Genomic DNA, 22,956 nt, shown 5'->3' on the forward strand with positions numbered 1-22,956 from the left:
ATCTCTTACTTTTTTTAGGTATTTTCTTAAAACTGCATTGTTGGGACTTCACTGTAAGGTCTACACCTGTTGTATTCGGTGCATGTGACAAGTAAAATGTAATTTTATTTTATTATATTTGACTGGTGACGATGTCACTGACCGCTTTGCATGTGTAGGATAAAGGACATCTATACCAATGGTGCTCAATAGTTGTTGTGGAAACAATGTTTCCATCACCTACCCTACCTCGACAGAAGAAAATGAGACCATAACCTTCAGAATGAACCTCAACTCAATCACTGATGCAGGGTCAGCTATTTCCCCATCCCCATAATGTTAGAATACTCATTAGCATAATCTGATCCTAGATCTGTGGTTAGGAGAGACTTCTACCTGGATCATATAGCTGAAAGGCCCCTTCTCTCTCTCTGCGGCAGATTCACTATGTCAATAGCCCCACCTGGCACAGGGCTGGCTGCAGTTGGCTGACAGAATAGGAGAAATTAGGCTTCCCTAATGAAGGCAAATAGTGGAAATGTGTTCCATCAGAACCCATTAGCCCTAATTAAGCTGTTTTCATGCTCGGCTGCCTCGCTTTCATCTGTATGCTCATACTGTATGAGTTTCAAAAAGAGATAGGGAACGAGGAAAAAGGAAACGTTTCATCTCTCCAAAAGGAGATCAAGATGTTTTGTAAGAAAGATGGCTAAGCACTAGGCCCTAATGTCACCTACCCCTTCTGCTCCCGAGTCACTCTGCCTCTCTCTGTGTCTCTCTAACCCCCTGTGTCTGTAGGACGTGTTGAGTGACCCCTCTCTGGCCCGAGTCCTAATGGTCCCAGGCTAACAGATGACTAATTGTGTTGCTCTAGTCTGTGTGGCCCCTGTATCAAATCTGCCTCTGGGACCTGGAGAGCCACTGTTGTAGTTCACTAATCCTCCATCATACAGACACAGTCTTCCTTTTAGTCACAGACTGAAAACACCCACAATCCTCCACATAGGGACAAGCAACGTCCCACTTAGTTGGCGTTCATTCTTCCACCCTGTCTTTCTCAATCGGCCTGCTGGGTAGTGGAGAGGATCAACGTGTGATGGCCGCCGGCAGATTAATCTGGGATACTTGGGACGTCCCAACTCTGACGTTACCCCATTGAAGTTGATGGTTTAAGGTAAGCGTTAAGGTTAGGGTTAGGAAAGGGTTATGGTTAAGGTTGGGGTTGGGGTAAGGGTAGGGGTTAAGGTTAGGGTTTAGGATAGGGACGTCCCAAGCATTCCGGATAGCACTAACGTTTTTCAAATTAGAGGGGCGCAACTTCATCAAAAGTTTCTGTTTCCTAGATACTGAGTAAAGCTGTTGTACACATTCAGAACTCAACTGGGATTTAGATTACTCTGCTGCCTCTGCCTCTGTCTCTCTCTCTCTCTCTCTCTCTCTCTCTCTCTCTCTCTCTCTCGCTCACTTTCTCTCGCTGCTTTCTCAATTTCTTTACCCCCTGCCATGCCAAACCTTCAGCGCCTCTCTCTCTCTCACTCTCTCTCACTCTCTCTCTCACTCTCTCTCTGTTCTTAGATCTAATCCTCTTTTCCTAGGCTTTACCTTGAACAGTGAAAGCTTCTTTCTGTGGTCATAAATCCATTGTCAGTTCAACGTTATAAAAGTTTACCATGTCAATTCTCCAACAAACACCCACAATGCCTCATTCTTGTGAAAAGTGATTTCGAACAAACTATAAAACTACTTCAGGGCAAACTTTGAACTCTCGCTTCAAGAACCAACAGGCTTGTTTCAATTTAAATATGTTTTAAGCGCTTGGCTCCATGACAACAACAAAAAATAGTGTAACATTAATGCAAAATAAAGAAAGTTTGTTCTTTCTTACACCTGGCTAGCGGTGATGTCTTTGCTCATAGCAATTACTACATCCTTTCTTTTGATGAAGGCTGCGTTTTCTCCCATCTCTCTCTGCGTGGAGCGCCAAGACACTTGATTAATCACGTTTGGGGAGGTGCGATTCGGAATGAAAGAGAGCCCTGTCAGGAGTTTTTCTTTTTCAAAGTCTGATTGTTTTGTTCGCCGCTCCCTCTCTCCCTTCAAACCAGGAGTGAGCCTCTTTTAAGTAACCCGTGCACCAGTTAAAACAGCAGCGGGGGAAGAAGTTGCCCCCGCGTTATGGAATTACAACTTTCTCTTTTGCCCCCTCCTTAGCTAGACTTCTATTTTCATGTCTGTCCTATGGTTAGGAGATCAAAGCCTCTTTAGACTTGAGAGTCTTTGAATCGTGGAAAGAGGTTTAATTGAAATAAAAAAAGGGATAGAGCTGGAGTTTAATACGCTCCACTCATGTCTCATAACTTCTGTTGGCTGCGCTGTATGACTTCTCTCTCTCTCTCTCACTACCGGCTTATAACATCAAGTTAAAGTTCATCTCCTCTCTTTATCTGCTTTCTTATAGTATTATTCTTTGACAATACTTGAATCAGTTTTGAACCAAAATAGAGCAGGCCAGGTTACATAAAGTTTCTTAATTGAGTTGCACATTATCTGGCATATTTACCCCATCTTGAAATACTTTACAAGGGTAACTGAAAAGCTGTGAAACAATAAAGCTACTATTCAGTACACTGTATTGCATAGCCTTTCATCTTCTGCAACTTCAAAACTCACCCGACCATGCACCCTGCAGCCCACTTTCTTGCCCCGTTGCCCCTGGCCAGGCCAGTGTGTGTGCATATGCGTGTGTGTGTGCAGGCGTGCATGCGTGAGTGTGGCAACCAACATCCAGGGCTCTATCTACACAGTGAGAACAGAGAGCAGGTCTAGCAGGCCGAGGGCAGCTGGGTAAGGGGTGCAGTGAGGGGAAGTGTGCCCTGGCTGAGGTTTCACCTCCACTGGAGCACATCACAGCTGCACAGGCTGCCTGAGTACAGCCCTGCCCAAACCACAGACACTGTGGACCAGACTCACACTGTGCTCTAGAACAGAACTTTGTGGGCTATACTCGGCCTTGTCTCAGGATGGTAAGTTGGTGGTTGAAGATATCCCTCTAGTGGTGTGGGGGCTGTGCTTTGGCAAAGTGGGTGGGGTTATATCCTGCCTGTTTGGCCCTGTCCGGGGGTATCATCGGATGGGGCCACAGTGTGTCCTGACCCCTCCCGTCTCAGCCTCCAGTATTTATGCTGCAGTAGTTTATGTGTCGGGGGGCTAGGGTCAGTCTGTTATATCTGAAGTATTTCTCCTGTCTTATCCGGTGTCCTGTGTGAATTTAAGTATGCTCTCTCTAATTCTCTCTTTCGCTTTCTTTCTTTCTCTCTCTCGGAGGACCTGAGCCCTAGCACCATGCCTCAGGACTACCTGGTATGATGACTCCTTGTTGTCCCCAGTCCACCTGGCCGTGCTGCTGCTCCAGTTTCAACTGTTCTGCCTGCGGCTATGGAACCCTGACCTGTTCACCGGGCGTGCTACCTGTCCCAGACCTGCTGTTTTCAACTCTAGAGACAGCAGGAGTGGTAGAGATACTCTCAATGATCGGCTAGGAAAAGCCAACTGACATTTACTCTTGAGGTGCTGACTTGTTGCACCCTCGACAACTACTGTGATTATTATTATTTGACCATGCTGGTCATTTATGAACATTTGAACATCTTGGCCATGTTCTGTTATAATCTCCACCCGGCACAGCCAGAAGAGGACTGGCCACCCTTCATAGCCTGGTTCCTCTCTAGGTTTCTTCCTAGGTGTTGGCCTTTCTAGGGAGTTTTTCCTAGCCACCGTGCTTCTACACCTGCATTGCTTGCTGTTTGGGGTTTTAGGCTGGGTTTCTGTACAGCACTTTGAGATATCAGCTGATGTAAGAAGGGCTATATAAATACATTTGATTTGATTTAGTTTCCTGGTTGTACACCTTCTGCACCAGATATACTGCATAATGCTGTTGATCCACTGTAAGGTAGCCATATTTCAGGACAGACCCCCTTACTTTTGTATTTTTACTCTGTAGCGCTGCAAGTCAGTCTAAGGGGTTAAACACATCATTGTCACGTGGATGTGCTCAACTAAACCCTAAAACACAAAGGGTGTCTTTGTTGAAGAGGAGCTGGGTTAGTGGGTGACTCAGTGTTTAGGTTACAGCCTGTTGGAGTTGGATAGTTGTGCCAGGGCCATGGTGGTGCCACGGACCAGGGCCAGGCCCCGGGCCAGACCTAGTCGAGCCAGGACTTGCTTCTCTCTCTGGGCTGGAAGAGAGAGCTTTGAGGGGGTGAGGGATGTGTAGCTGTCATATTAAACCTGAACACTCACTCACTTAGCTTACCACTCTCTCCGGGGCGCCCCTGTTTGTCTATGCTACCGCTATGGTTCAGCAGAGAGAGCAGCAGGGAGACGAGAGGTTCAATGTGCACTCCTGTCAAACACACACTCCTCCCCTGATCCTGTAACCAGGGGTAGGCAACTAGATTCAGCGGGCCGATTGTTGTCTGAGCGTATGGTCAAATTATAATAATTTGTACACTGCAAATTGACCACAACTAAACCCCAAAAGAGGTTGTATTTGAAAATAACAATCATTTCATACCTTGATTACATTGAGACACGATCACATATGTAACCTTTTTTATTTGTGGAAATACTTGGGTGCAGACTTTAATGTAAATTCCAGGTGATTTTACAGTCTTTTTTGAACAACAACTAACCCCACCCCCCAACAAAAATCACTCTGTTGTTGAACCCTGCTGTAAACAGTCCTCTAACAAAAACACACACACACACACACACACACACACACACACACACACACACACACACACACACACACACACACACACACACACACACACACACACACACACACACACACACACACACACACACACACACACACACACACACACACACACACACACACATGAATAGGAACAGGAACACACACAGCAGTACTGGGTCTACTCTGCATACTCTCACTGCTACAGGCACAGCGGCTAGAGCTGAGCTGTAGGTTACCTGCTGTGGTTTCATTCATTATCTTTGTAATTAATACATTGAAGTCATATTAAGAGCCCTGATTATGGCAGCATGAATCGTTATAGTTGGATACATTTGTAAATTAATAATCTAATATTCCACGGTAGTTAGTAGGTTAATAAAGACAGTCTTTGAGGTTCGATGTGATTGCACTTCAATGTGATTTTTCTGCTGACTGGCCTGAAAAACAATCAGAACGTTTAGAGTAATTCTGAAGCAAGGACTTCTGTTGAGAGGAACAGTGCAGCTCCTCACCAATAGAGAGCAGTGTTGTTTAACTGCAGGCCAGGGCTCAGGTTCTTTGTTTGTTAAGGTATGCATGAATGTTGTTGATTTCTCTCTCTCTCTCTCTCTCTCTCTCTCTCTCTCTCTCTCTCTCTCTTTTGCACTCTCTCTCTTGCTGTCTCTCTCTCTCTCTTCCTCTCTCCCTCTCTCTTCCTCTCTCCCTCTCTTTTCCATTCAGACCGTCTGAATTTCACTGTTCTGCTTGCATACCAATATGAGCATAAATCTATCAATGTTAAATTCTTCCAGACTATGTGCAACTACTCCGAGAAGCCCTCCGTCTTTTGTTTTCCTCCAGCTCTTAAAATTAGTGCATATTATGTATTATATGAGATGCAAATTAAAAGGATTCATTTCATCAAGCCACTGCCAATTCGACTCTAAAGGGAATTTCATGGAATACTGTTTTCCTTTCTCCTATTCCCAGGGAGTTATTTTGCTAAAATATGTAAATAAAATGAACTCTTGCATTCTGCCACAACCATTATTGCAGTGAAATATTATTGTAATTTAGCAGCAGAAGTGAATTGGACCATATTGGCTATGGGACTGTGATAGAAAAAGAGGGTTTCTGTGTAAAATATACATCAACGGAATGAAACCCAGGTGTCTCTTGCTCTGGCCTCCTGAGTACTGCACTGAACACTATCATATTGGTACAGTATGTTAAAGTATCTTATCACTCACTCCACTCTACACATCTCCCTGAATGGTGATGTACCAATCTGATCATAGATCATAGTTAATCTGAGCCTGACGTCTGGTAATCCTCAAATTGTTAGTCATGGCAGTACTGGAGTCAGATCAGCTCAGAGGATGAGTGTTTCTACCTACGGTCAGTAAGCCTGATATGTCTGAGTTAGCCTGAGGTACTCACTGTACTGTGATACCCTCACTAAGCTAGAGCCATTTGACCTGGGCCAGATATCTGGGGCCTTCATGGGAGTATAGGAGCATACTGACCTCTGTTTTATACTGTCATCGTATATGAGAAATGATAATGTCATAATAAAGCTATCTGATGTGTGCAATATGGCAATTACTCTGGTTTCAGCTGTTGAGTGAAACACTTTAGGGGAAACTTCAAGTGCGTAACTACAGTGCATTCGGAAAGTATTCAGACACCTTCACTTTTTCCACATTTTGTTACGTTACAGCCTAATTCTAAAATTGTTTAAATAAAAACAATTCCTCATCAATCTACACACAATATTCAATCTACACACAATATCCCATAATGACAAAGCGAAACAGGTTTTTAGAATTTTTGCAAAAAAACAGAAATACCTTATTTACATAAGTATTCAGAGCCTTTGCTATGAGACTTGAAATTGAGCTCAGGTGCATACGGTTTCCAATGATCATCCTTGCGGACATACTTTCCAAATGCACTGTATGTATCATACACCCAACGTGTCATTCTCTGTCCCTCCTCAACACTCTCTCTCTCTCTCTCTCTCTCTCTCTCTCTCTCTCTCTCTCTCTCTCTCTCCCCTACTCTCTCTCCCCTACTCTCTCTCTGTACACAACCAGTTTGACTAAATTGATTCAGGGCATCACCTTATAATTTTTCACGTGATATAAAATTGTTTTTTTCTTATTTTTTGTGCTATTAGGCTCAGAGAGAATTAGATGCTATTGTTGCTGAATTCATCTGGGGACCACTGAGAGTTACATTTTTTTCAAACACATATGCATGCATATATACACACACACACACGCACGCACGCACACACGCACACTCACACACAAAGGGATAAACCATCTGCCCTGAGTCACTTTGACAAAACAAGATCACACTTGTCAGAATAATACGCTTTGCCCCCCTGCTTTCTCCACACAATAGAGCCGCCTTCAAATCTAAATAATGAAATTACATTCAAATGCAGAACAGATCAATTTAACACTGCTCGTGATACTCAATTTGCTCTGCTGCTTTGATGCTACAACAGCTTCATATTTTTTTTACGCCTCTGAAAAATCGTGGTTGCTCATGAAGTTGTGCTAATTATCTTATATAGAGTATGTCTTTGCCCTTTGGAGACTGTAGTCTGTCTTCACTATATCACCGCTCTTCTGATATCTGATCATTCATACTGCTTGAGATTTATTGATCATTTATGATATGTAGAAAACCTGGGAAAAGGGCACACCTATTACCATCAAAAAAAGATAAAATACAATTATTGAGATTGGTGGCTGATTTCAAGGTGAACCAACTTTCTGTTGTTTTCACACTCCCACGATCAATTATTGACAAGTGTTTACTTGATAATTCAATAGCAAGATAGAAGCACTAGCCTGTATTTTCTCATCATGATGAATGTCAAATCAATGGTGTCTTTGGGAATATGTGAATCCCAGTGTTAGCCATTGTTTTGAAGATCAACTCATTGATCAAAAAGATCAAACTAATCCAGCCTAATTTTCACACAATAGATGAGCATTCAATCAAACACATGCCAATGTATTGATTGGAGGCAATTCAAAGAAGTAAGGATTTAAATGGAGGCCAATAGTCATTAACAGCATATCTGAAGATGGACAGCTGATTGGTCATAGATCACTAATGGCAGGAAATCCATCCCTTCTTTTTATTTGTCTGTCCATCTGCTTCTCTATCTTTATTTTTCTGTGCATTCATCTGTGGTCATTTCTATGCTAAATCATGAATTCATTTACTCTCATCATTAAGGATTTGACATCCCAGATTTTTCCTAATCTTTTTAGTAATTCACCCTGAATTGTTCTCAAAGGGGAAACTGAGAGTGCACTCAACTGGAAAGATGTACAGTACTATTGAAAGTGCTGTTTTCTCAGATAATCTCTCTCTCCCTTCCTCTCTCTATTTCTTAATTGTTCTCTCTTTCTAACAAAACATAATATTGTCATGTCGACCGTCTTCTTTTATTGTCCGTTTGGTTTCATCCAAACCAGAGTTTGCCCTCTGACCTTACTGGACAACTGTACGTCCAGTGTACCTACTCCTACTCCTTACGATTCTAGCTTAGTACTGCCCAATGCAAGGGTTGTCAATAAAGTTTATTGTGCTGGGCTAAGTGTCAATACCCTGGGATGTCCTGTCTTTGGGGATAAGGTGGGGACGGGGTAATTTATTTGCCGCAGCCACAGTTGTGGGACAGCCATGAATATTTGAATGTAAATTGATTTCAGGTTTCATCATAAGATTTGTCCCCCTTTGGCCTCCATACCTCCTTGCTGCAGCCCTATGGTCTGACTAGTCTGTCAACAATGTGAGACAACATGGCCGTCACAGGAATGACAAACAGGAAATGCCACTCCTAAATGTCTCTGCCTTACGGACCCTGATTCACACACTGCTGCTTCTTTCATTAATTAACTATGGTCATATAACAAATAAACAATGAAGCATAAGTTATTGGTAGTACATGCATTATGAAGGGAGGAGAGAGGCCTGCACTTCAATTGGTAGCTAACATTTTAAATGAATGGTGTATCCTCTTATACACATGTAATATCACATGGCTAGACAAGGTAATGTAGCCACACTTACACTGCATTCAATCCTTCTCACTTTGTTATCATCTAATGACCATTTGCTCCATTCTACTTCTCTATCTAATTGGATGGATGGGTCAGTTTGTGTTTTTATAGCCCAGTGACAGTCAGCGACATGCCCTGCCTTATTCATATGGCCAGAGTAGTGCTGGAGTCATTGGCTCTTAACATACACATTGTTTTTATTCATCCCCACAGTCCAACATGGATTTGACATGCGATCCGGAAGAGGGAAGTCCATTGATTACTGTGGGGACTGGACCGGTAGTGTGGTGGTGTATGGGCAGCCTTGTTCCTTGGCCCCGAACACATCATTCATTGTCTCAACCAAACTGTTAATGCATGTCCCACTTTTGACATGTTTTTAACAAATGCTTATTCGCTAACAAAGAGAAATGTGCACATTATTGCGCGGGATAAATAGTGTCTTATGTTACACCACAAGCGATTAGACCTGACGGAGTTTTAAAGATGTATTTGACAGGGTCATCTCCAGAATATGACCTGCTTGAAATTCTTCTCCGCTGTGTTCAGTGAAGTGAAAGATGATCAACGTCCATTTCCCTGTCCAGCCTCTATGATTGTTTTTGTGAATGGTCTTCATTTCATCCTTCCACTCCTTGTCATTTATCTGATAATACACATAACAACTCATCTTGATGGGGTCTACTGGAATTTAATTAATTATCTAATATCTTCGGAACTGACAGCATTTGTCACTGACGACCAGTGCTGTGCATTTAGCAAATAAAGAAATTGAATAAAACAAGCATACATGACATACATTCATAGAAAATGGTCAGACAACAATCATATCAGGTCTTGCAGAGAGAGGGGGTGGGATGTGAACATAGCTGGCGGTCTATGTTAGGGTGATGGATGGGGCTGGGATGGTGGAGGGATGGGGGTGTGGAGGGCGGCAGGGGGGTAGGGTGGTGGGTGTAGGGTGGGCAAGTCTTTGACCTTGGACATGGATGGAACAGTAAGCGCTAGCTCAGGTATCTCACATGATACCCAGACCTAGTGGCTCATTACGGGAGAGAGAAGAGCCCCTCTGCCTTTCCCTATACAAAGTGCACAGCTCACCACTGGCTGGGTGACAGGGGCTAGCCTAGCACTGCTGACCTAACAATAAGACAAGGGGGGCATCCCCATCACCTAACAACCACAGCTCAGCGCAATGGCTCTTTCATCCGTTAGGCTGACCCACATCCTTTACTTGGCACCTCTACAGGTACCTACTTATGCATATAAAGCCAGCAACATTGTACTTTGTGACAGGGAATGGTGAAGGTTGTTACCTAGATTCAAAGTGATTATTATATTATATTGTTATGAATGACAAGTTATCAGAATCTAAGTGTTATTGTGTTATTCTAATCTGACCTCATTGAGGTGCTGTGCAATTGTGAACCATCCAGGAACACCTAGGTTTGGAACACAACTTATCTTATACATACAGTTGAAGTCAGAAGTTTACATACACTTAGGTTGGAGTCATTAAAACTTGTTTTTCAACCACTCCCCAAATTCCTTGTTAATTTAACAAACTATCGTTTTGGCAAGTCGGTTAGGACATCTACTTTGTGCATGACACAAGTCATTTTTCCAGCAATTGTTAACAGACAGATTATTTCACTTAAAATTCACGGTATCACTATTCCAGTGGGTCAGAAGTTCACATACACTAAGTTGACTGTGTCTTTAAACAGCTTGGAAAATTCCATAAAATGATGTCATGGCTTTAGAAGCTTCTGATAGGCTAATTGATAATCATTTGAGTCAATTGAACTACATCCACAGGTAGACCTCCAAGGTATACCTTCAAACTCAGTGTCTCTTTGCTTGACATCATGGGGAAATTAAAAAAAATCTGCCAAAACCTCAGAAAGAAATTGTAGACCTCCACAAGTCTGGTTCATCCTTGGGAGCAATTTACAAATGCCTGAAGGTACCACGTTCATCTGTACAAACAATAGTATGCAAGTATAAACACCATGGGACCACACAGCCGTCATACCGCTCAGGAAGGAGACGCGTTCTGTCTCCAAGAGATGAACGTACTTTGGTGGGAAAAGTGCAGATCAATCCCAGAACAACAGCAAAGGACCTTGTGAAGATGCTGGAGGAAACAGGAACAAAAGTATCTATATCCACAGTAAAACGAGTCCTATGTCGACATAACCTGAAAGGCCGCTCAGCAAGGAAGAAGCCACTGCTCCAAAACCACCATAAAAAAGCCAGACTACGGTTTGCAACTGCACATGGGGACAAAGATCGTACTTTTTGGAGAAATGTTCTCTGGTTTAATGAAACAAAAATATAACTGTTTGGCCGTAATGACCATTGTTATGTTTGGAGGAAAAAGGGGGAGGCTTGCAAGCCGAAGAACACCATCCCAACCGTGAAGCACGGGGCTGGCAGCATCATGTTGTGGAGGTGCTTTGCAGCAGGAGGGATTGGTGCACTTCACAAAATAGATGGCATCATGAGGGAGGAACATTATGTGTATATATTGAAGCAACATCTCAAGACATCAGTCAGGAAGTTAAAGCTTGGTCGCAAATGGTTCTTCCAAATGGACAATGGCCCCAAGTATACTTCCAAAGTTGTGGCAAAATGGCTTAAGGAAAAGAAAGTCAAGGTATTGGACTGGCCATCACAAAGCCCTGACCTCAATCCGATAGATAATTTGTGGGCAGAACTGAAAAAGACTGTGCGAGCATGGAGGCCTACAAACCTGACTCAGTTACACCAGCTCTGCCAAGAGAAATGGGCCAAAATTCACCCAACTTATTGTGCGAAGCTTGTGGAAGGCTACCCGAAACGTTTGACCCAAGTTAAACAATTTGAAGGCAATGCTACCAAATACTAATTGAGTGTATGTAAACTTCTGACCCACTGGGAATGTGATGAAAGAAATAAAAGCTGAAATATATCACTCTCTCTACTATTATTCTGACATTTCACATTCTTAAAATAAAGTGGTGATCCTAACTGACCTAAGACAGAGAATTGTTACGAGGATTAAATGTTAGGAATTGTGAAAAACTGAGTTTAAATGTATTTGGCTAAGGTGTATGTAAACTTCCGACTTCAACTGTAACTACGTGTATCAACACAATTTTACAACATCCTGTACATGGGTGCTGTGTATTGACTGTACTGTGTAGTCCTTAAACAAACCACGTCCTTCATATTGAAGCAACTGTACGTACATATTGTTTATCGTTTCCTCTTTTTAAATGCATTTAAACCTCTCCGCCCCCACTGTAAAAATCGAACCCCTGGCTCCACTCTAAGAGCACTAGCGTTGCTAATGGTAATCCCTGAAAGCTGGGTTATTGATGGCTTTGACTCACTCTTTCTTTAATAACGGCCATGTTGTAAACCCTTTTATCATCACACTTTACGACGCAGGAAGATGACCTCAGAGACAGGACTCAGCTTCTCAACACCGATTGGACAGCTTAGATAAATACAATGAACCTTTTGTCAAGATGCTGTATTAGACACCTGTATAATATTCAAAAAAAATGACCCTATAGTAAAGCTCATCTTCAGTAGTTTATCTCATTGCTGTCTTTGTGGACATATTGTATTCAGATTTGTATGGTGCTTGTCATTGACCCAGGACGGAGCCATTTCCAATCCTGTAAATTCATATCAATCATATTGGTTGATGCGTTTACAACCATGGATTTGATAGGTGTACTGTAAAGTAAGATGATGCCTAGTCCAAAACATTAGTACACCCCTGATAATTACACAGTTACACCCTCTCAAGAGATACCAATAAGACACGGCAGACGATGTCTAGGAGAAGCTGCATGTTGGAAGGAGAAAAGTGCATATCCGCTGTGACGGAATATCAAAATGGCCACTGGGCACACGGCGGGAACAGATGGCGTGTTAATTTAAATGTTGGGTCTCAGATGAGAGGACATTACCCCGTGTCAACACAGAGCTGCGGTGTCTTCCCTCTCTTTACCGTGTATGTGTGATTGGAAGTTTGTATGTGTATTTGTGTCTGTGTGTGTGTGTTTGTGTGTACATACCCTCAGCACACCATACAGTGCCTTCAGGAAGTATTCACACCCCTTGAATTTTTCCACATATTGTTGGGTTACAGCCTGCATTTAAAATTGATTAAATGTAGATATTTTTTGTCACTGAGCCACACAGAATACCCCATAATGTCAAAGTGGAATTCATAAAAAATGTAAAGCGGAAATATCAATGAGTATTCAACCCCTTTGTTATGGCAAGCCTAAATAAGTACACAAGTAAAAATATGCTTAACAAGTAACATAGTAATCCAATGCAGATAATTGCAGGGCCATCCCATTTACATCCCATTGTGTGTGTGTGTGTGTGTGTGTGTGTGTGTCCAGACGTCTGCAGCATGCAGCCCTGTCTCTTTCAGGGTGGACAGGCCTATCTGCTCCGGGGTAAACTCTTATCAGAGCCATCGGCATCGCTCGAGCGGCATGGCATGATCAATAATCAGAACTGTTAATCAATGGTATTCTAAATAAGCATTGATTGGGCCCACAAGGTTAGCCAGCTTTATCGGTTTACATTAAGCAAAGCAACACAATAGTCAAAGCCCCAAGCCTGGGACAGGCCTAGTTAACCCCTGGTCATCCCTCTCTGGAGACAGGGAGGAAGAGAAGGAGGGATGGCCTCTCTTTCTTTAGGCGTTCTACTTCAGTATGGACAAGCTTTTAAATGATCTTCCTTGTTTATTGTTGTATTTCAGAACTAACTTCAAATAATTTATATTATTCTGTTATATATCCTGTGACAATATACTAGATGTATTGCAAAACCTGTTTTACAAACTCCCCTACTTTGTCTATCGGCTGTGTTGGGTGACGAGACCATCGCTCTGCCTGCAGTGGCATCTCTTTAACATTACTGTCACGAGCTACTTCATTTAAATACAATGAAGCGCCTGTTGCATCTCATTATCGACACGGCCATGTAGACAGAGGTCACTGGTACGTGTCACCCTCACAAAACGTCCGAGTCTCCCCGGAGGCGTCCGGGTGAGAGGGGGTGAGGAGGGGTGAGGATGGTGAAGAGGATGAGGGGTTTATGGAGGGGTGAGCGGCGAGGAACACCTGCTGGCTAGGATGTCACCCAGGGGGAGGCATGTCCTCCTAATTACCCTACACTGCAACACTGGAACACAGGAACACTGGAACACAAGGCCAACTGTCATCTGGACGACTCAGATGATGTACAGAGGCAAATACTGTAGGTTTGGATGTCTATAGTATTACGGTCTGTGGAATGGATGGGATATCTTTCCTATATGTTTTGACTCTACTACTTATAAGAGACGATTATTGGCAAGGCATTTCATTTGAGAGGACAGTCATACATTATTTGTATATGCAAGTCTCTCCTGAATTTGGCAGCATCAAATTGTTTAGACATGTCTTTACTAGTGAAGCTAGTACACTTGTGAGTATCATAGAGAGCTTTCACCTGCCACACACTCACCCTGTGTGATGGGAGCGCTTCAATTTCACGGCATCTGGTGAGCCGACACGCTTCTCGTCTTCTCCTATAAAATATGACAACTGTCCCGGTGGCGCGTTCACCCTGGAACACTGCCTGTGTGGGTAAGGGTGGAAAATAGAAGAAATAACCCTTTTAGCCTCCCCTCGCTTGAGCAGAGCCGAGCGAAATGATTAGCGTGTCGCTAACACGGAGGCTCCAGTTGTTGAGCTCTACTGTACTGTCTGTGGTTCTCTGCCAGACCTACAGCTTAGCTCGTCTCAGCCCCTGAGAGGAAGGCCTTACACGGGTACAATTCATACAATGCATCGGTCATATAATCTTTTTTTTTTTAGGTTCGTCAGGACAAGCCTACAGATAGCAGGTATTAGTAGTAGTTAAAATTCATAAGATGTTGTTTAGTGCCTTGGGTGTGAAAAAATGCTTTACAAATTAAATTAATGATTGTTATTATTATTAACAGAGACAGCAGATAAATACTATTGCAGCGGATGTGATATTTCAGAGCTCATTTTTCTCTTGCTCTCACCATCTCTCTCTCTTTTTCTCTATCATACAGACACACACATACACACTAAACATAAAAACAGAGTCAAGTTCGCAAACATTTGGCATGGGGCAGTTTGGGAATTGCCTGTGAGCGGAGAAAACAAAATCTGCTAATTTCGCAATTTGTATGGTCTGTTATCTATTATGCATGATATCAGTTCCTACATGGCTACTAAACACACAGAAACACAAGGAGTAGCGAACTGTGGTGTTGATTCTTCTTTGATCTCCCAAATGTAGGATTTATTTCCCTCTCATAGCTTCCTGTCTCTCCCTCTCTCCTCCAAAACCTCTCTCCCCATAGTCTATGAATCCCCCTCTTTCCCATCTCCTGACTCCATCTCTTTCTTCCTATCTCTCTATCCTTCTCCAGCTCGTTCTCTTTGCCCTCGTGACAGCCACTGTTCCCCCTGGCCCTCCCCCTCTCCTCCCCATCTCCCAGGCTATTAGAAGCTGCTCTCCTCCCCATCTCCCAGGCTATTAGAAGCGTGCCACCTCCCTATCTCCCAGGCTATTAGAAGCGTGCCACCTCCCCATCTCACAGGCTATTAGAAGCGTGCCACCTCCCTATCTCCCAGGCTATTAGAAGCGTGCCACCTCCCCATCTCCCAGGCTATTAGAAGCTGCTCTCCTCCCCATCTCACAGGCTATTAGAAGCTGCTCTCCTCCCCATCTCACAGGCTATTAGAAGCTGCTCTCCTTCCCATCTCCCAGGCTATTAGAAGCTGCTCTCCTCCCCATCTCACAGGCTATTAGAAGCTGCTCTCCTCCTTATGTCCCAGGCTATTAGAAGCTACTCTCCTCCCCATCTCCCAGGCTATTAGAAGCTGCTCTCCTCCTTATGTCCCAGGCTATTAGAAGCTACTCTCCTCCCCATCTCCCAGGCTATTAGAAGCTGCTCTCCTCCCCATCTCCCAGGCTATTAGAAGGCGGCTCTCCTCCTTATGTCCCAGGCTATTAGAAGCTGCTCTCCTCCCCATCTCCCAGGCTATTAGAAGCTGCTCTCCTCCCCATCTCCCAGGCTATTAGAAGGCGGCTCTCCTCCTTATGTCCCAGGCTATTAGAAGCTGCTCTCCTCCCCATCTCCCAGGCTATTAGAAGGCGGCTCTCCTCCTTATGTCCCAGGCTATTAGAAGCTGCTCTCCTCCCCATCTCCCAGGCTATTAGAAGCTGCTCTCCTCCCCATCTCCCAGGCTATTAGAAGGCGGCTCTCCTCCTTATGTCCCAGGCTATTAGAAGCTGCTCTCCTCCCCATCTCCCAGGCTATTAGAAGCTGCTCTCCTCCTTATGTCCCAGGCTATTAGAAGCTGCTCTCCTCCCCATCTCCCAGGCTATTAGAAGCTGCTCTCCTCCCCATCTCCCAGGCTATTAGAAGGCGGCTCTCCTCCTTATGTCCCAGGCTATTAGAAGCTGCTCTCCTCCCCATCTCCCAGGCTATTAGAAGCTGCTCTCCTCCTTATGTCCCAGGCTATTAGAAGCTGCTCTCCTCCCCATCTCCCAGGCTATTAGAAGCTGCTCTCCTCCTTCTCTGCCCTCCCCATGTATTTTCCATTAGAAGACATGCATCTTGGGAGCCCGTGGTCCTCTGTGTTTTGATTAATATTTTAGCAGCCACAGGGAGGAAATGGGTCTTCCTCACAGCTCATATGTTATGGAGGGGAGGATGCATGGAGAAGAGGAGAACGGAAGGATGATTGAAGAGGAGTGCTGGGGTCTATACTGTTTGTATAGTTGTGTTGTAAAAAAATAAGGTGTGTTGCAACCGTCCAGGACTGGGAGACCCATGAGGCGGCGCACAATTGGCCCAATCGTCCCGGTTTTGGCCGGCCGGGATGTCCTTGTCCCATCACACTCTAGTGACTCCTGTGGCTCGCCGGGCGCATGCACACTGACACGGTCGTCAGTTGGACGGTGTTTCCTCCGACACATCGGTGCGTCTGGCTTCCGGGTTAAGCGAGCAGTGTGTCAAGAAGCAGTGCGGCTTGGCACGGTCGTGTTTCGGAGGACGCATGGCTCTCGACCTTCGCCTCTCCTGAGTCCGTACGGGAGTTACAAGACTGTAACTACCAATTGGGGAGAAAAAGGGTTAAGCAAGTAATAATAATAAAATGTACAAATTAAAAAAAGTTTATACTGAACAAAAATATAAACGCAACATGTAAAGTGTTTGTCCCATGTTTCCTGAGCTGAAATAAAAGCTCCCAGAAATGTGCCATACGCATAAAAAGCTTATTTCTCTCAAATGTTGTGCACTTATTTGTTTACATCCGTATTAGTAAGCAATTCTACTTTGCCAAGATAATCCATCCACCTGACAGGTGTGGCATATCAAGAATCTGCTTATCAGCATGATCATTACACAGGTGCATGGGGAGAATAAAAGGCCACTCTAAAATGTGCAGTTTTATCACACAACACAATGCCACAGATGTCTCAGGTTTTGAGGGAGTGTACAATCGGCATGCTGACTGCAGGAATGTCCACCAAAGCTGTTGCCAGATAATTAAATGTTCATTTTGCTATAATAAGCCGCCTCCAACGTCGTTTTAGAAAATTTGTCAGTACGTCCAACCGGCCTCACAACCGCAGACCACGTGTAACCATACAAGCCATGTAAGCCACATCCGGCTTCTTCACCTGCTGGATGGTCTGAGACGAGTCACCTGGACAGCTGATGAAACTGTGGGTTTGCACAACCGAATAATTTCTGCACAAACTGTCAGTATCTGTCACAGGGAAGCTCATCTGCGTGCTCGTCATCCTCACCAGGGTCTTGACCTGACTGCAGTTCGGCGTCATAACCGATTTCAGTGGACAAATGCTTCCCTTCGATGGCCACTGGCACGCTGGAAAATTGTGGGCTTCACGGATGAATCCTGGTTTCAACTGTACCGGGCAGATGGTGGCGTGTGGGCGAGTGGTTTCCTGTCAACATTGTGAACAGAGTGCCCCGTGGTATCGGTGGGGTTATGGTACGGGCAGGCATAATCTACGGACAATGAACACAACTGCATTTTATCTATGGCAATTTGAATACACAGAGATACCGTGACAAAATCCTGAGGCCCATTGTCGTGCCATTCATTTGCCGCCATCACCTCATGTTTCAGCATGATAATGCACAGCCCCATGTTGCACGGATCTGTACACAATTCCTGGAAGCTGAAAATGACCAAGTTCTTCTATAGCCTGCATACTCACCTGACATGTCACCCATTGAGCATGTTTGGGATGCTTTGGACCGACGTGAATGACAGCGTGTTCCAGTTCCCACCAATATCCAGCAACTTCGCACATTGAAGAGGAGTGGGACGACATTACAGAGGCCAAAATACACAACCTGATCAACTCTATGCTAAGGAGATGTGTCGCTCTGCATGAGGCAAATGGTGGTCACACCAGATACTGACTGGTCTTCTGATCCACACCCCTACTTTTTTTTTAAGGTATCTGTGATCAACATATATTCCCAGTCATGTGAAATCTGTAGATTAGGGCCTAATTAATTTATTGCAATTGACTGATTCCTTATATGAACTGTAACTCAGTAAAACTGTTCAATGTATATTCTCGCATATACCAGATAGGTGCAGTGAAACATTGTTTTACAGGGTCAGCCATAGTAATACTGTGCCGTTGAGCAAATTAGGGTTAAGGTCTTTGCTCAAGGGCACATTGACAGATTTTACACATTGTCGGCTCGGGGAATTCTTTTACTGGCCCAATGCTCTAACCGCCCTAGAGGAGGCCTTTTAAATGGTTAACACACACAGGTAAAGATGTTGATCACATATTAAACATTTAATTACAAACCATGTAAATGATAACGTTAATGGCCCAGTGCAGCCAACATTTTGTTTTCTTGTGTTATATACAGCTGATGAAACTAACACTGTAAAAGTGTGAAAACATTTGATCAGTGTTATTTTCCTGATAGTTGGTGGGTGAAAAGACAATCTACACAGGACCTTCTAATCATCAGGTTTGCATGGGTGGGAGTTTCAGCTTTCCATGGTGACATCACCATGCAGTAATTTAGTTAATAGACCAATAAGAAAGAGAGTTCCATACATCTCTGCCAATAACAGGTCGTTTTCAGTTTTCCCCTCCCCACTCAGACCATTCAGACAACTTCCAGACAATCCTAGCAAAAAAGCAGGTTTTGCTATTTTTTATGGAAATCTATTACAGTAAGGTCATTAATTGTTACTCAGATATGATTTGATATTGATATAAAAACGGCTGCATTGGGCCTTGAAAGTACATCATATTTTTAGTTGTGGGTTCAGGTGATGCATGTTTTCTGACATGCAGTATGAGACTTGGAAAAATATGACACAACGATTAAAGATTGATTAACATTGATAAAGGTTACTGGCAAACAAATCATTCATACTACACTACTGACCTCTTTAAGCTGATGTAAAGGTCAACTCACATTTCTTGAATTGCATTGTTGGTTAAGGGCTTGTAAGTAAGCATTTCACGGTAAGGTCTACACCTGTTGTATTCGGCGCATGTGATCTCACAGCAATTTCTCACCCTACTCTCTTTCCATGTCCATATTCTTCTTGATTAAATCGGCAATTGTCCCTTTCTTTTCCTCAAGTTCCTTCAACTTCTGCTTGTCTCCCTTCTCGTTGGCACGCTGAATCTGGCTCTTGAGACTCGGCTCCAAGTGAGGCGTCAAGGCGTTCTTCCTCATATTTTGGAAACATTCTGTGAGTTGAGCTCTCAGATTTTTATGGTCGTCAGCATATCTCTTGTGTCCTCTGACATGTTTCTTGTGACTGCATCTCTGTGGGCACATGGTGCATTTCCCTTGTAACATGACTTGGCAGAAGTAGGGTTGACAAGCTACGCACCCGGTATGGCAGTTCATCTCACACACTGTGCAGCAGATTGCTACCACCTCTGAAGGGATCCTTCCATGTTTGAAACAGTCCTCCAGCTTCAAGCGTTCCACCAATACCTCTATCGTCTGCTTGGTGCGTTGGTGTTGCATTCCATTTAGCTTATCAAAGAATCCTCTCATGCTTTTCATGCCGTTTTCCCATGTTGTCTCATAGATTTTGTCATAGAAAGGGTTTCTGGTCTGAAAGAGGTGAGTGTTGAACGTGAAGTGAACCGGAACCTTGTCGCCGAGGAGTTTGTAGTCCATGATGATGTCGAGAACATCCGGTCTGGTCTCGTCAGAGTGAGTGATAAGGGTGATGATGTTGTCTTTCATGTCCTTGCCCAAGAGGGACAGGAACGCGTCAAAGATGTTTCTCTGATGTTCTGTCAGACGGTTCTGCGTTGCCTTCACCACGTGGCAGACAGCGTCGATGTGGTCCACTCTCTCCTCTTCCAGCAGCATTCTTAGTTTCTCTATCAAAGGTCTGAGTCCATCTCTGTCCTCTATCCCAGGTGTATCAATGATGGTTCCTCTTGCAAGGGTTGTGCTTTCCTATGGTCCATCTCCGGACTCCGTCCCTCCCATCGACGTCCTTCCGCTTGGTCTTCAGCAGGTACCTTGCAGGTGGTGCTGGGTTGATCACTATGCTGTCTCTACTGATCGTCTCTTTCAATCTTGGAGGATGGTCACCGTTCAGTGTAAAGTCCCTGCAAGGTAGTCATAATCGCTTACATTATTATGATTATAATTATGATTATTCCAGGAAAATCGTTTTTTATAAAATCAAGTGTATATATTTGTTGTTATTAAATATAGATGTTATAAAATGAAAATGTTTTTCATTAGATTTTTGTATATGTAAATGATAATACCTATTAGTTTCACTTACCCCAGGAACTCTGTGTTGTTGACGGTTTCCATTTCAGTTCTCAATAACGTTCAATGAACCAGATAGAGTCTGTAGAGCTGATGTATCTCAGCACCTGGACTGTAAAGAAGATATGGTTAATAACAAATTACAATGCTTGCATATTTTATCACTGTAGAAATAATTTCCCCATCTACTGTATAGTAGTGACTGAGTTGAAATGAACGGAGGAATTATATCCTGTACCTGTGAGTCCAGGAGGATAGTTGAAACCCTGTCCGGATGTGTTGCCTTAAGTTCTACAAATAGTTCCAGTTCAACTGGTTTCTGAAGTATGTAAAACAGTAATTCTAATAAGCACTTCCCGGAATGACATTGTACTACTGTATTACAGTAAACAAGATGTTGCACAATCTCTTAACATAATCACCAATACTAGATTTCAGTCACTGTGAATCAATAGGGACACAGGACCCATTAGAAAAATAAACATGCATGTGGATTTTATTAATATATACAGTATTTATATATATATATAGAGAGAGAGAGAGAGAGAGAGAGAGAGAGAGAGAGAGAGAAAAGCTATAATCATTGGTATTCTCATCTGTTAAAAAGTAAGGTCAGAGTTATGTAAACATTTTATGAAGAGCAACAAGGAACAAAAATAAACCTTATCTTTCCTCATTCCTTGAATATGCTGTTCACAGCAGAGTAAAAGAGAGCCCAGACAGAGAGTACAGATAAGAACTGGGTTAGCTGTAGTATCATTAGACACATATGGTTTCAGAACTACGTCTTCGGCATTGTTAAATCATATGCATCCTAATATAGCAATGTTATTACCTTGATACACTGTGAGTGTATTTTGATTATGATCTATATCATTTGTTTTGCTAGAGGAACCATAGTTTATATTATAACTGTGTGTTCCAGTGCTGCTCTAGGTCTAGTATGTGCTCAGTGCTGGGCCTGTTTTTACAGAGTCTCTTCCATTGATTCCCACTCTCTTTTATTTATGTTTGTTTACTGTGCCGTTTGACTCGAGAAGCTCCCTATCGTTTTTATTGTCCAATGCAATGAAGGGTGCTTTTATCACCATTTGCCTCCAGGTCAAAGGTGACAATGGAGACAAATGGGCTACTGTACAGAGTGATGAACAGGCTGCACTGAACCAGGGAACATACATCCAATTCATGTATCGCAACGCTCCATTGTTTCACCATTGGAAGCGATTGACTGCATCCTGAAACAAATCGGCCTAAAGAATGAAACATTTGCCACGATGTACAGTAGGGCTGGGAATTGCCAGGGACCTCACAATACGATATTATCACAATACTTAGGTACCGATACAATATGTTTTGCGATTATCACGATTCTATATGTACTGCGATTCGATACTGTGATTTTATTGTGATTCAATATTCCAAACATTACTCACCATATGTCTGCTGCAAAGGGACAAGCGAGAGCCATGAGAAACCAAGGTTTGATCGGTCATGGAAATAAAAGTGCTGAAAACCAATTAGCTTCCTATTCAAAAAGAACACAGAAGACAAGCTATGAAGGAAAAATACTGGCATTTTGGTGCTGGTACAGCCAACTAGTGCAAAATTAAAATTGCTATATTGTCAAAATGATGCGATACGATATATAATAAAAAATTAAATCCCGACATGTAACTGTAACGATTTTTCAGCCCATCACTAATATACATTATATTGCAAACCAGGTAAAATGGGATTGTTTGTTCATGTGCACCACCAATCAAAAGTTTGGGGTCACTTAGAAATGTCCTTGTTTTTGAAAGAAAAGCAAATTTTTGGTCCATTAAAATAACATCAAATTGATCAGAAATACAGTGTAAACATTTTTAATGTTGTAAATTACTATTGCAGCTGGAAACAGTAGATTTTTTTATGGAATATCTACATAGGCGTACAGAGGCCCATTATCAGCAACCATCACTCCCGTGTTCCAATGGCACGTTGTGTTAGCTAATCCAAGTTTATCATTTTAAAAGCCTAATTGATCATTAGAAAACCCTTTTGCAATTATGTTAGCATAGCTGAAAACTGTTGTTCTGATTAAAGAAGCAATAAAACTGTCTTTCTTTAGACTAGTTGAGTATCTGGAGCGTCAGCATTTGTGGGTTCAATTACAGGCTCAAAATGGCCAGAAACAAAGAACTTTCTTCTGAAACTCGTCAGTCTACTCTTGTTCTGAGAAATGAAGGCTATTCCATGTGAGAAATTGCCAAGAAACTGAAGATCTCGTCCAACTCTGT

General features: G+C 43.1%; 1 protein-coding gene across 2 annotated transcripts; it reads right to left on the minus strand.

Moving 5' to 3' along the window:
* Window positions 1-18,686: 18,686 nt before the first annotated feature.
* On the minus strand, window positions 18,687-20,966 carry LOC106562307 (uncharacterized). Of its 2 annotated transcripts, XM_045689189.1 has the most exons (3): window positions 20,916-20,966; window positions 20,691-20,789; window positions 18,687-20,508 (listed from the first exon to the last, which is right to left on the minus strand). In XM_045689189.1, exon 3 carries the CDS (start codon window positions 20,261-20,263, stop codon window positions 19,448-19,450), a length of 816 nt encoding a protein of 271 aa, XP_045545145.1. In that variant the 5' UTR covers window positions 20,264-20,508; window positions 20,691-20,789; window positions 20,916-20,966; the 3' UTR covers window positions 18,687-19,447. The 2 variants fall into 2 exon arrangements, with proteins under 2 accessions (XP_045545145.1, XP_013982575.2); XM_014127100.2 differs by having other exon boundaries at window positions 20,691-20,922.
* Window positions 20,967-22,956: the final 1,990 nt, after the last annotated feature.

This window comes from Salmo salar, chromosome ssa11, assembly GCF_905237065.1.
Source record: "Salmo salar chromosome ssa11, Ssal_v3.1, whole genome shotgun sequence".
NCBI lineage: Eukaryota > Metazoa > Chordata > Actinopteri > Salmoniformes > Salmonidae > Salmo > Salmo salar.

Excerpts from the sequence above, each read along its gene's own strand:
- LOC106562307 (XM_045689189.1), bottom strand. The coding sequence starts at position 20,263 with ATGCTGCTGGAAGAGGAGAGAGTGGACCACATCGACGCTGTCTGCCAC.